At 36.8% G+C, this 14,213-nt stretch overlaps 1 protein-coding gene across 3 annotated transcripts in view; it reads right to left on the reverse strand.

The window, feature by feature from the left end:
• NEDD4 (NEDD4 E3 ubiquitin protein ligase) overlaps nucleotides 1–14,213 on the reverse strand; it is a 51,305-nt gene continuing 37,092 nt past the window's right edge. For all 3 annotated transcript variants that reach the window (XM_009089898.4, XM_018913836.3, XM_009089893.4), the window contains 17 exons: nucleotides 13,944–14,063; nucleotides 13,336–13,542; nucleotides 12,130–12,207; nucleotides 11,825–11,879; nucleotides 11,677–11,735; nucleotides 10,781–10,846; nucleotides 9,322–9,551; nucleotides 8,654–8,775; nucleotides 8,485–8,555; nucleotides 6,894–6,989; nucleotides 5,814–5,887; nucleotides 5,598–5,658; nucleotides 4,973–5,032; nucleotides 4,768–4,875; nucleotides 4,076–4,172; nucleotides 1,860–1,932; nucleotides 1–1,782 (listed from right to left, as the gene is read on the reverse strand). In XM_009089898.4, coding sequence (XP_009088146.1) covers nucleotides 1,680–1,782; nucleotides 1,860–1,932; nucleotides 4,076–4,172; nucleotides 4,768–4,875; nucleotides 4,973–5,032; nucleotides 5,598–5,658; nucleotides 5,814–5,887; nucleotides 6,894–6,989; nucleotides 8,485–8,555; nucleotides 8,654–8,775; nucleotides 9,322–9,551; nucleotides 10,781–10,846; nucleotides 11,677–11,735; nucleotides 11,825–11,879; nucleotides 12,130–12,207; nucleotides 13,336–13,542; nucleotides 13,944–14,063 — 1,680 coding nt within the window. In that variant the 3' untranslated portion in view covers nucleotides 1–1,679. The remainder of the gene's footprint in view (nucleotides 1,783–1,859; nucleotides 1,933–4,075; nucleotides 4,173–4,767; nucleotides 4,876–4,972; nucleotides 5,033–5,597; nucleotides 5,659–5,813; nucleotides 5,888–6,893; nucleotides 6,990–8,484; nucleotides 8,556–8,653; nucleotides 8,776–9,321; nucleotides 9,552–10,780; nucleotides 10,847–11,676; nucleotides 11,736–11,824; nucleotides 11,880–12,129; nucleotides 12,208–13,335; nucleotides 13,543–13,943; nucleotides 14,064–14,213) is intronic.

Below are 14,213 nucleotides of genomic sequence, written 5' to 3' on the forward strand. Positions count from 1 at the left end.
TTATTAGAATAAACTTTTATTTACTGCTCTCAGGATCCTTATTTTATACTTTAAAGTATGCAACAAAACCTGCTACATTCAAATCTATACAGATTTACTGATATTCCATTCACGTTTTACAAAACTGCATATAGATTTGGGAAATTTGTATAAGTTACCTTTATTTACATGTAATACTCTCAGTCCTAATGACCTAGTCAAAGGATAAAACAAAGTGGGATTTTAAATATCCCTTAAGACCCATTAACATTTGTTACATAATTTACATATCTTCAGAGAGAGATGTGCTACACTTCCTTCTTGCATATTTATAAAGACTGTGACTAAACAGAAAATTGGCGGCCAAAGCCAGGTACTGTCATTTCCTCAGATCATATTGGTAATAAAATGTTAAAATTTGAGCAAGGCATGTATACAAACAAATTTGTTTTCTTTCAGAACCAACTTTCTTAATCATTTTAACCAGCACTTGCTCAAAAAAAAAAAGTTAATATTAATACAAAAAGGACCCACATTTACAAAAGAAATCAAACTAATATTTATGTATGACAAGTTGATCTACAATAAATTGCACATTGTTGGTTATGACTTTGGTTATACTGTATTAACAAATTTGGTTTCTAGACTAACACTGGAGAAAAAAATATAAAAATGCAGCTGTAGAAACTAGCAACCTGTAAACATATCACAGAACCAAATTCTGCACCTGCTCACATGTGCATAACTTCCATGCAGTTCAGGAGCTTGCACATAACAGACTGCTGAATTTGGCCCAGAAAACCCTGTAAACATGTTCTTTATTGTTATGTAGTGCAATACTGCAAGAATGGATAGTAAAGGCCTCTAACTATCAGTAACTAAATACTGAGTGATATCCATACAAATTTCGTTTTAAGATTGATTTGTTGCAAAAGGCTGAATTGAAAATATTATCGCTCAACTACAAATTTATCCAAAAAAGTGATGAACACTCAATAAACCAACATTAGTATACAAATTCAAACAAAAACTGGATATAATTTTTCATTAAAAGTCAGAAATATGCTGCTTATCTGTTTTGTATAAAAATCTTGGGTTTGTTACACTGTTTTAGTAAAAGCAAGTTAGAAACAGAAGTCTAACAACTGTAGCAAGTCAGTGTTCTGCAAACAAATGTTTCCCAATGTTTTATATAATATGCTGAATTATAAGGTGCTTTGGGCAGATCTGTTGCAAAGAGCCTGAAGCAGCACAAGTTATGATATTATAATACACAAAGTTTGTTGGGTTTTTTTAAAACAGTTTAACAATTTCAGTTGCTCCTCTTAAAGCAGCAAATCAAATTTAAATCCTCTGCAAAGTTTTCTTCACAGCTTTACTTCAGTAGTTTACTGCAGGACAGTCTCAAATATTGTACAAGAGGCAACTGCTCTAAAAACATTTTAGTTTTTTACTTACTTGGCACTGGCTGATCCAATGTGTATATTGCCTGTATCAGCAAATACACAAAGCTATGGAAATGACAAAACCCATTTTCAAAAGTTAGTGATTTTTAATACTTAGTTATTTTACACACGGTACTATGAAGATTCAATAGCCATGTGACTAAATACAATGGTAGTCCCTGGAAAATTCAGATTTGTTTGTAAACCCTTAAAATGAAATTGCAGCACTGGACCAACACAATTTATGTCTGTGTCTTAATCAACCCCATCAAAACCCTGAGTGTTTTCAATCGCTAGAAGAAGTTTATCCCATAAATCTTCAAATGAGTCATATGGAGGCAAATCCAAGCGATTAAAGCTGAAAAACAGATGAAAACTCTTAAGTATTTTATCACTTTTACTAGAGGTCATAATTTATCTGAATTAAATACTCACCAGGTATGAGCTCTTGGCAGTTTTTCAGGGGTACCCCACTGTTCAACTGTGAACAACTGTGGTCCATTTGAACCTGAAGAAAAGAACACATCAATTATTATGAAATCCTTCTATAATCAGAGATACAAATGATGACATATTTGGGGGTTTTGTAATCCAGATCTGACATTTGAAGGAGCTATCTATATGAATAAAATACAGACTACAGAAAGTAATAGTCAATAATCCCAATTCCCTTGTATTTGAATTATTTCTTGCTATACCTTCATTTCAAGAGACTTTTACACCTTCAGCTCAGCAGTCTAAGACCTAAATGTATATGCATAGTAGCTGGCATTGAAGTTTTTATACTTTTATAAAATTTGCATGTAAAAACTTTTACATATTTATCACCATGTGCCAAGTTTTATAAGCTGGTAGAAAGTAGTCAATGCACCTATGCAGCAACAAAAATAGAGGAACTGAGAACTTCTGGTAACATGGCAATCATATGTGTACTCTCAGGATGTTCTTAAGCACCTGCGAGAACATTTTTTGGCTGGCAAAAACAGCCCCAGCTCCCTCTAGCTTTCAACAACTGTCTTGCAGCATCCTCAATTCTCACCAAGCAGACGCAAGGAGTATTTTATAACTGTTTCCTTAAGCTGAGAGAAAGACTGCGGTGAAAAAAAGAGAAAGACAAAAGCTGCATTATCTCAGAGAAGGTCTGTTCAGTGTGCCGGTTCTCCCCCGAGCTGGGAGCCCCGGTATTTGAGGGGAGGAGCGCCCGGCGGCGCCACGAGAGGGAGATCTCGGCCAGGGAGCGGCTCCAGCGCTGTCGGGCGGGCAGGGAAGGGCAGCGGCAAAGCACCACGGGCCAGCAGAAAACACTGAGAAACCACGTACAGCTCTTTTAACACAAGGTACAGGAAATGACATTGTTACTGGGGTTTAGTAAGGACGGCATGCCGGCCACAGTAAGCAGAAATAACTGTAAGAGCAACAAACAAAGCACTGTGCAAGCCAACTGCTAGCTGAATTTTTCATTAATAAGTGAATGAATGCAACTTAAGAAAACTGCTCAAGTATATTCTAATCCCTGGGCAGAAGGAAGCCAGAAACTTCAGCAGCTTCTTCCCCTGTAACAGTTCTTATTTCTATCTCTAGTAGTGTTCTTAGACAAATGAGCAGAGCTCCTGAGGCAGCAGAATTCTGACTGGGATCCCCTGTGATGAGCACGTGCTGTAACACCAGCAACGCCAAGGCTCAGGTGCAGCAGCAGACACATGGTTAAGCCTGCTGAGCACACTGTTCTTTCCACTGCAACTCACAACTCATTCACTGATGGAACAGAAAAACAAACCAAGTATTTATGATGAAAATGAAGACATGGAGAAGTGGGAACACAAGATGGGTGGTTTTGCTCACAATCCTTTTATTTTATAAACAAATTAATGTCCTGTTTATAAAAAAGGAAATGTTTAATCAAAGAGGCAAGTTAGACTATTCAGTCATTTGCACAGCATTTCAAGCACTTTTAGCCTTAATAAAGTAATCTAGCAGAAAACATAATAGCTGATGGCAGCTGAGAACAGACCTCCCCTAAGCCAAGCATCCCCACCCTTTGTGGGCTGCTCTATCTGCTTGCCTGCAGTCTGCCCACAGTGGCTTTTCTGGCTTTGCTATTGAAATTTGCTCCCTACTGTCCTCTGCTTGTCTCAGTCTCAGCATTGTAGATTCAGTACTTTTCTTCCGACTTTATGTTTAACACGTGACATTTCAGTGGTCCCCTTTGGAGTATATCCTTACAAACAACTGCATCTGTACAACCATGGCTTGTGAGCAGATAAAAGCAGTTGTGGAACTGAAGTTAACTGCTGATGCCAGCATGTCTTTGTAATCAGATCTTGGATAACTGAGAATTTTCTTCAAGCTCAATCATGTGTTAAACAGGGATTTTTGCAGCTCCTGAGAACTTTAAAAATCCACATTCATTTGAGAACTCCTATACATCTAAAAACTTCCAAAACCAGAATTAAAACAGTATGTTCCCATATAAAACACAGGAAACGTGATGTGACTCCTCTCTAACTTGGTTTCTTATAACTGCCAGTACATACTAAATTTTAAAACAAAATTTGAAAAAAAAAATTGGCAATGTCTGAAGTCAAACATCAGGACAATGTTGGTATCGGGTTCTTTGTTACTTAATTGTGAAGATAATCTTAAGTACTCACCATATAGCTCAGCAAACCCATTCATGGGAACACGCGATGTGCCAGTAACAAACTGAAGTAATCTTATTCTCTTTTCAGAGTCCATCATTAAGACTGCCTATGTATGATAATGATTACAATTAAAATTTATTTTTAAATTAAGGTTTTAAGCTAGTAGACTTATGCAAAATTGTATCTACCTCTAAATCATCATCTATGAAATACATATGGATTTTTTTTTACTGACACACACAGTCTAATTCATTGCCTATTACTTAAAGCTATGAAGTCAACAATTTTTTAATGGCACTGTAACAAGAGTATGGTTACTGGCTTAGCAGGCTGTTAAAATGCTTCCCTTGAAGATTTGGCCCCCTACTTTCTTTGAAGTTTCTTATGTTATGAAGTAGAAGCCAAATTCCTGTAATTTATTAAACAGAAGAGTTTAACACCTCTTTAGTGTAACCATGCCAGGAAAACCTACACAAATATTTTTAACTCCAGTCAGACAGGGATATTTTTGAAAAAGCAATCATCAGTATTGCATTTACATTCTTACCATGCATCTCACCTTGAGTTTTCTTACTTTGTCAGGAATTTTAATGGTCAGATAATATTTACCTAACCTTGTAATGAATCAAACTATAAACTAGCAGAAAGGCAGCAGCTTTTGAACACATTTTCAATAAGAAAATATTAGAACTTCACAATACCTTCCAGAACCACTGTATTACTTGATGGTTTATGTTGTAGCCGTTTTTGTATTTTGTGTGTAGTTTCCAGTCAGCCACATCCACATCTCCCAATCCACACATTAATAACTACACAGATTAAAAAAACCAAACAAACATCACCAAAGTTTAAGTCAGTAAACTAAAGTTTCAACATCATTTGTTCCCTTTTCCATGATACACCTACCTCTAGCTCATTTTCATCAAAAATTTTAATCAGATCCTGTGGTATTAGTTCAAAAAAGCCCTAAAAAAGATGAGGGAAGTTTGTAAAAATCAAGACAACATTATTTCAGTTTTTAGTCAAGAAGAAGGATATTGAGAGGCTTTGGTAAACACAGCCAAAGCAATATATCAAAGACAGATGTTTGGACACCAGTAGTCCTCAGTTTTATTATAGTCCTTGAAATTGATTTCTTACATCTTTACTGTGCAACACCGAGTGATGAGCATGGAAGTCTGAATATCATCTATGTAATACAATTGGTACAAAAAAGGGTAAATTGCCTAGTTTAAATCAAACTAATAAAAATAAGTTTAATTTCTGCAGAGGTCACTAAATATTTTGCTCCACAGCTAAAGCTGTCAGTCAGGATTGAGAAATAAGCACATTTTTCTAGATGAATTAAACACCTCAGTAAAAACATACTAAAATATTTTCAACTCTGAAATAATTCAAAGCTGACACTACAAATAGTATCACTGCCTTTTCTAATACTTTTAACAAAATTACTAGTGAGTCTTCAGGGCATCAAAAAGATATCAGATGCAACAAACTCTTAGAAGAATTTATTTTGTAATTAGAACTGTACCTCTTTAAAGGCTGTCATTTGTTTCTGTACTCGGCTCACAAATCTCCATTGAATTACAAGACTGCAAAAAAATAGAAACCCAAACAAAACCATATTTAAAATAAAAGTGATTTATATACAAAGCAACAACTTCCTTTTGTAAACAAAGCTAACACAGAGCCCCTGTACTAAAGGGCAATCCAGTGAGGTACATTGCACACAGCAGCCACTACTCACTGAATGTAGTCTCTCTTGTTCTTGTTGGTGACAACTATTTCTGATCCACCACTTTTCAGTTCATGTTGATGGGTCTAAATGCAATGCACAGAAGAGGTCTTAAACAAGGTGAACATATAACAGAATTCCTATGTTAATATTAGATAATTCATGCAGCTCTTGAAGACTGCAGAATTTGAAAACTACGAGAAACAGATCCAGTCATACAGGTCACCTAATAAATAGAATGTAGTACATTAAAAAAAAAAAAATTATTAAGGGGTGCAATGGGAAACCCCCATTTTTTCTGACCCGCTATAGCACACTACCCAAGACTGCAGGCAGGTTTACAGTAAGGCACACTTCTCTAACTGCACATTCTATGGCCCAGCCCTCATTCCAAATCTCAAGGAAAAACAATTACAGAAACCACTGCAGCAATCATCCCAGCAAGTGAATCAATATACATCTCTGTTACAAAGTGACTTATACTACTAGAACCTCAGAAGACAAATGTCTCATTTTCAGTTATCACTGATGTACGTTTTCATTGCTTCTTCTCAGGATCACTGTTGTTACACAAGACCGTAAAGGTTATTATCCTTAGATCTAGCTGGCAACTGCAATTTGCAAGTTTTATTCAAGACCTGTGGTATTTCTACATGACTTAAATAGCTTTGTATGCAATAACAAACTTGTTTATTCTATAGGTTTCTAGTACAACTTAAGAGAAAGGAAACATGTTATCTCCTAGCAATTCCAGCATTTTCCAAAGGAACTCATCCTTTCCAGCCAATCACATAAACCCAACCTCTACTCCAGATCAAATAATGGACTGTGGATATCTTAGGCTTGGTTGCCTTCACAGCAACAGCTGCATTTCAATGCAAGTTGTATTCAACAAAAAAGCAGAAGCAATTTTTTAAAGCTCTGCTTATTTCCAAGTCCTTTATCACACCAGGCTGAAACGCACTCGCTGCATGAGTGGAAAGAGCTGAGTGAGCAAAGGGCTTTTCTTAATACCATACACATAAAATCCCCTTATTTCACAGGTATTTTCTTCCATGTTTTTTCTATTCCACATTACAAGTACATACTAACCTGACCAAAAAGCTCTTCATCAACTATGAATCTGAGGTCCAGTTCTGTTGGATCATTTTCGAGAATCCATCTCAGAGAATTGTAATATTCACTATCCTAAGAGAAAATTACAAAAGAGTAAATGCTAAATAAAGTAGCCACCCTATAAACTGCAAGAGGTTCCATGACAGCCCAGTGAACACTTCTGCCTAGGGTAATCCTATACTGGATACAGAGACACTGCAGTTGTACAAAGCTCTGAAGACCTTTAAAACCTGATTGCTCAGCAATCTATGTAAATGTCTCCAATAGCAAAATGGTGGTAAGATGGTATAGCACTATCTGAAGCAATATATTTTGGACTCTTCTCTTGTCCCTCATCCTCCATTTATCTTCTTTTTCTTGTCAGACATTACTACAAAGAATCTTAGGAAATGAACATTAAGATAAAGCCAACCACACATTGTCTCCATCCAAAGCAGTGTGACCAGAAGGTCAAGGGAGGTGATTCTGTCCCTCTACTCAGCTGTGCCCAGCTCTGGGGCCCCCAGCATAAGGAGATGGAGCAGCTGCAGCAAGTCCAGAGGTGGCCACCAAGATGCTGTGAGGGCTAGAGCACCTCTGCTCTGGAGACAGGCTGGGAGAGCTGGAGGTGCTCAGCCTGGAGAAGAGAAGGCTCCAGCAGACCTTCCAGCACCTTCCAGCATCAATACGGAGCCACAGAACAGATGGTCAGAGATTCTATCAGGCAGTGTAGTGAAAAGATGAGGAGGGCAGATTTAGCTTGGACATTAAGAAATTCTTCCCTGTGAGTATGGGGAGTCACTGGCACAGGCTGCCCAGAGAAGCTGTGGCTGCCCCATCCCCAGAAGTGTCCAAGGCCAGGCTGGACAGGGCCTGGTGCCACACCTTTCTAGTGGAAGGTGTCCCTGCCTTGCAGCCCAAACCATTCCATCATTCTAGAGCACTGAACAAAAACCAAATCAAAACAAAAAAATCAGGACACATCTACTATAAATCTATTACTCAGAAACAGATAGCAACTACACACTGTAATCTTAAAGGGCAGCAAAACCAGTAACAGATTAAAAAGACAGAATAAAAATCACTTTGTCCATGAGCATTCTAGATAAGAGACATTATCAGGAACCAACCAAACAAGAAAAGTCTCAGGGGCAGGTTTTCCTCTAAAAATGTTACATCATATCACTCATATTTCAGTCCCTGAAAATTATTAATTTTTATAATAAAAGAAAATACTATTTTAAAAAACAGGTTAAGACAGGAATCCTGAAAGTATTTATATTCCATTTTAACAATCTCAGTATCTTAAACATTTTAAGAAAACATCACAGAAAGTTTAGGTTCCAGTTTCCAATACAGCTTAACTGACTTGAAACTGAGACTGCGTCTTGGATTTTCACTGGAAGCTTTAATTTCTATACAACTTAGAGACTTATAAAAGATGTAGCCTAAGTATCTTTGAATTGTGCATTTTCAACCTTCAAAATGTAGATTTTATATATATATATATATATATATTATAGATAGATATATGCAAACAATTATAAATTACATTAAATTTGTCAACGTGATAAAGCAAATTACATACCACAGACTCCATATCATGTAGTGTTATTGGTTTTTGGAGCATCATCTTGTAAAAAGGACGAATAAAAAAGGCTTTAAAGAAGAAGAAATAAATTTAACAGATGCAACTTAGGACTCAAAAGATATGCAATATTAATCTGAATATCACATTACATAAAATAAATACCAACCATCCAAAAGTTTGCCATGGTAAACAGCCATTCCAGCCACACGACCTATAAACTTGAAATAAGAGAGATGATCTTCATTGCAAAGTCCAGAGTTGGGATTGATCTGCAGAGTATAGTTATCTCTGAAGAGTTGAAAGAGGGAATAGGGAAGAGAAAGAACAAAAATGTTGTACTATTGGATCAATCTCACATCTGAAGATCTGAAAGACATCACTTATTAAATCAATTATTGCTTTTCATGATCATATCTAATATTAAACAATACACAATAGAAGACTATCAGTATATCAGAAACAACCACCAGGAACTACCTCAGTAAATTAGAGATAAACCCAAGAGAAGGGATCAACTCTCATTCATTTCAAAGCAGAATAACATTCTCTGCATTACTGGTTACATACAGCCTCTTCTGTATGCAGGAGATGGTTGCAAGCACATGCTTGTCCATGCAAAAATGCCATGGCTTATGTTAGACTGCTGTAAAAAAAACCCACAATATTGTCTCCACATTACTCTTCTGTCAAGCAACTGATGCAGATTATTGCAGTTATTATCAACTAAACCCTCTGGTACATTTGCAAGGGCAGCAGGAACCCCATTTTTATATAAGGTATGAAATACAATTTCTTTTCCTAAGTTTTCACATCTTCCAGAGTGGTATTACTTACGTAGCTGAATATTCAAACAATCCATAATAAGGATTAAACATTTCTTTAGAGAGAAGGAAGAACCATTCCCTGGCAACTCCTCCATAGTCTAAACCTTTTTCACCATCAAATTCAATCCAAAGTCTCGCTTTAAGGAAATCTGCTCTCTTTACAGCTATGATTCTTCTGTAAGAATCTTCAAGGATTGTTGTGCGATGAATTTTCATTTCAAACCTATTTGGAATATCACTCTAAAAAAGAGAAACATGAAAACAAAGAATAATAAAGCAAAACCCAGCATCTCAGAGTTTTGCAGAATATGCAAATTCTGAAAATAGAGAGCACAGAAACTGTTTCCTTACATAACTTGGGAACATAACAGTATGATTGAAAAGAGGCTCTGTTTACCTACAATTCAAGTAGCAGAGAATTTCAGACACTACCTTCTATTTCATGCTAAGAAAATACAGTAAAGTTCTTACTAGTAACAGCATATGGGCAGTTGCTCTGCATGCAGCAAGGCATGGAGTCTCTTCTGACACTGAACATTTATCATATTACACACTTGATTAAAAACAGCTCACAGTTGACACATAAAATTATCTGGAACCATTTTACCTCACTTATCCACCTTCTAGTTCAATATTCTATGAGCCTAGGTGTCCTATTCTCTTACTTAAGATAAAATCTACACTTGTATTTAATTCTTAAACTACCACAATTGTATTGTGTGGCTGAGCTCTCTATCTCAGATTAAGATAATGACATTTGAATGAATGTCAATCTTGTTTTACTAGGAACACAAAAACCAAGGTGTATATATAATTGTGTGCAATTTACATGCAGCTCAAAATGCACAGGCAGACTTGGCAGGTAGGTGAAGCATGGATCTAAACTCAAAGGCTATTATATATGTAAAATATCTCCCAAGGTGTAAAATTTGATTGAACTTGTGCAGACTCATTGTTATCTGGCTGTCCAGATGCTATTTACAGCCTTTTATGCCACGTGTTATAAATATACCTGGCACTGCCACTTCAAACTAGAGTTTGGAAACAAGATCCATAAACTTCAGATTTTAAGGCTGTAATAACTTATTGCAGTCATCCAGCCTGTTCATGATGACAGCAGAGATTTCTATACAGACTAAAATCTATTCTGAGAACTTTCCATATTCAGACTTTCAAAAACTATTCTATGCTTGATCAGTGATTTCCAAACTTTTCTGTTGCCAGTCTTACTTTCAGGTTCACGACATTTTAACCTTCGAGAATTTCTACTTTTTAAATTAGATTGATCACAGTCTTCATCAGTGCATAAAGTCACAAACTCTGCTGTTAGAGCATACGCTAATTGTTATGAAGTTGGAGCTTCACAAATGTATTTGTGATCAGACAGTAAATTTACCTTCCCTGTAAATTTGCTTTCCCTTGGGGCCCAAGTTTCATAACCTTCTGTTGGATTCCTACTGGTTACTAACCTGTTTCTTCAATTTCTTTCTGAAGAATTCATACTTCCGCTTATAGTCCCTGGAGTAAGGCACAGCCTTTGGGGGAAAAAAGAAAAAAAGTCTTGCGAGTCTCGTGAAACACAGACAAGCCATTTAAATTCTGAGACAACAGGAATTCATGTTTTACTGAGTGCCAGGGGAAAGTTCCAATTTATAAACACTAGGAATGAAAAGCACTTCTCTGTTCAGATCAATTCATGCTGTACTTCCCCATTAGCTGATGCAACTGCCTGAGATCCCTGAGTGGCCCAGATCAAAGTGACCAAAATGCCTTTGGTGACGTCCATTTCCCTGCTGGATCATGAGAGACCTGGCTACAAACACCTCTATTTTCCATGGACAGGGAAGGTTGTTTACATATACAGGCTATTAATAAACACATATCAGCTGAACACTAAAACCTATCTATAATTATAATGTAAACCATCTTTGCAATTAGTTCTGGTAATTTCACACTTCTGATTAAGTATTGAGGCTGGATAATTATTTTCAAGTTGAAAATCAATTTAATTCCTCTTTAAGCCCTTTTTTCCCCTTTTTCTTCTTTTTTTCTCAAATTTACTTCATGAATTGAGCTAGTGTAGACAAAAAATAAATAAGACTTAGTTACACACTTCAAAGCCCTCCCCCCAGCCTATAATGAAACTTTCTTACTACCATGGCAACTGCTTTTTCTTTCTGGCATTTAAAGACCATTTCCTAGAAAGATCTCTAAACAGTTTTTAAAAAGAAAAAAAAAAAAAATGCTTTGTTCAGACACCCTGAAAGTTTCACTTTCTAGACTAAGTGATCAATGACAAGAGTTTATTTGGATTCTATTAACAATATTTCTGAAAAAAATGAAAATCTACATTAGGAAAGCTTACTGGTCCAGTTATTGCCACATTCTGCAGTCGAGGATCCTCCCATTGTGTTCTCTTCGTATCTGCAAGAAAAATTTTAAATAGGTCCATTAATTCAAATACCGGTCACAAATGAAAGGATGAGTAGGGAAGAACACTACACTGTACATACTGTGGTTTATGAAGAATATTCTTCCATCCGTGTGAGTTCTCTCTTCCCACCCTGGCTGTAAAAAGACAACATTTTTATTACACTTTTTTATTACATTTTTATTATAAATTTCTGATCACATAGTGTGCATAGAACTCAACATGACCTGCAGTTGTGGGCATTCCTCTCCCATCTACTGTCAGCAGTGAAATTCAACACAATATTTTTGTAGGAAGAAAGCAGGCTGCATTTTCTCATGTGCAAATTTCAATAATGCTAACTTAAATTGCTTCATCTGCAAAACAAGCACAAAATGGTTTACTTACTGGTAATGGGCCCAGGTCAACTGGATCTAGGGAAGTCTTTCTCCTTGGAGGAGCAGAAATTTTCAGTCTTGGATCTTCCTTTGAAAAGAAAATAAGTAGCATGTTAAAATCCTTTTGCTGTTTTGTTTTGCCTTTAAGGTTTTTGTTTGTTTGTTTGTTTTTATTAATGATTTGGTCAAGTATATGCCTAGTACTAATTAGTAATGGTTGCATTTTCTGCAGCCAGAGGAATCCTTGTGGATTCTCAGTCCTCCAGTAATTTACAATCATCTTCTAGTAACCTCTCACTTGATTTTATTTACATATATATAAATATAAATCCCTCATTCAACTCAGTTTTTGTGTAATTGAGTAGAATTACTCTTTCTACATCATCTCTGACACACCTTATACTTTCTGGATTTGGGGGGTTTTTTGTTGTTTGGTTGATAGTTTGGGGTTTTTTGTGGGAGCTAGTATGAAGGTGGTTGTGTTATATGAGTTCTTTTCATCTACCTGAAGAAAAGAATACCCAATTTAAATCAATTTAATGCATCTCTCTTTCCCTTTCAGCTGACAGTACCACTGACATACTCTGTAAATGCTCAAGGCCACCTAGCAGCACTGCCAAGTGGTGTGCAGTGCCCCTCTGTGGAACTGCAGCTGTACAGCTCCCTCATCCATATGGTACTTGCACCTGGTCTGCTCTTCTAAGCATTCACAGAAATTTGTGTTGTGCCCTGGGATAAATTCAAGGTCATGGATTTCCTGCTGAAGGTATGTTTACAGAACTCGTTTCTGTGAACAGCTCCTATAAGCTACTGCAGTTCTGCAATGTCATTTAGGAGGGCCTTACATCTGTGGAGCAGATTCCTGTTTTCCTCCTTCCAAGCTAAACTTTCAAGTACCAATACAATTAGTAAAATTGATAATCTTCTACTCTTGGCAGGTATTGTAACTTGGCATTTTTATTACGTATCACTCAGACTCACACAGAATATTTTGGGTTGGAAGGGATCCACAAGGATCGTGGAGTCCATCTCCATGGCCTGTACAGTGACTGAATGCCCCACCTTGGTTTATTAGCACCAAGATCTGACCATGCTCCTGAACAGACAGACACAGCTATCTTGGCACTAAAGAAACATATGGCAGCTTGCTGAAAGCAGCCAAGTTCTGATTCAAGAGGAACTAGAATTTCAGTTCATGAGAACAGTTTTCCATTACCCATGTTGTAGTTTTGGTATTGTGGTCAATAAAGAATGGTCTCCCATTGGGTGCGTGTCGGACTTCCCAGCCTTTAGGGAGAAATCCTTGCTCCATTTCAGGCTGCTGCTGAGAAGACTGTTGTGATGAATCACTTGATGTTGCTTGTGGCTGTCTTGCTATAGAAATACTTTGTGCAGCTGATGCCTGACTTGTTTCCGCAGCAATCTATGGTAAATGATCAAAAACATCCTATCAAATCAAAGCCCTGCAAAGCAATATCTTTTTTCCATTAACGCGTATTTTGACTGATGAAAGCAGTTTCACAAAGCAAGTCCCTGACAGATTCCATGGTATCAACCACACTGACTAACAATCACTGATTGTGGTGAGGGCTTACAGAAGCTTTCCAGCCTCCTCAGTCAGCTACCACACTCCACAAGGGAGAGTGACTTGCAATAAACATTACTGTTGCTTACTCTCCATGCAGTCTCTCAGCTATTTTATGTGGTACTTTACAGTTTATGCCTTTCATGTGTTCTATTTCAAAGCCACCTTCACTTCTATTACACGAGATGTTTAAAAGGTTCAGTGAATACAAACATCAGTAAACTGAAGACAGGCAGTACCTGTACAACTGGTTTTATCCAGGTAGTGGTTCTAGAATTGTGATCTATATAATATGACCTTCCTTTTTCATCTTGTCGTTCTTCCCAGCCTGGGGGCAATCCAGATGAAGTAGGCAGTAACTAAATGTTAGTGATAACAGAAAAAAAAATAATTAAGGAAACCATGAAACTTACTGTGAAAAGGTTTTCCTCTGTCAATTTAAAACAACAAAACTATATTCCAGAAGGTTCATGACTTTTATGAGCTGGATAAAATAGATAAGAAGTATT

This window comes from Serinus canaria, chromosome 10 (assembly GCF_022539315.1).
Source record: "Serinus canaria isolate serCan28SL12 chromosome 10, serCan2020, whole genome shotgun sequence".
Taxonomy (NCBI): domain Eukaryota; kingdom Metazoa; phylum Chordata; class Aves; order Passeriformes; family Fringillidae; genus Serinus; species Serinus canaria.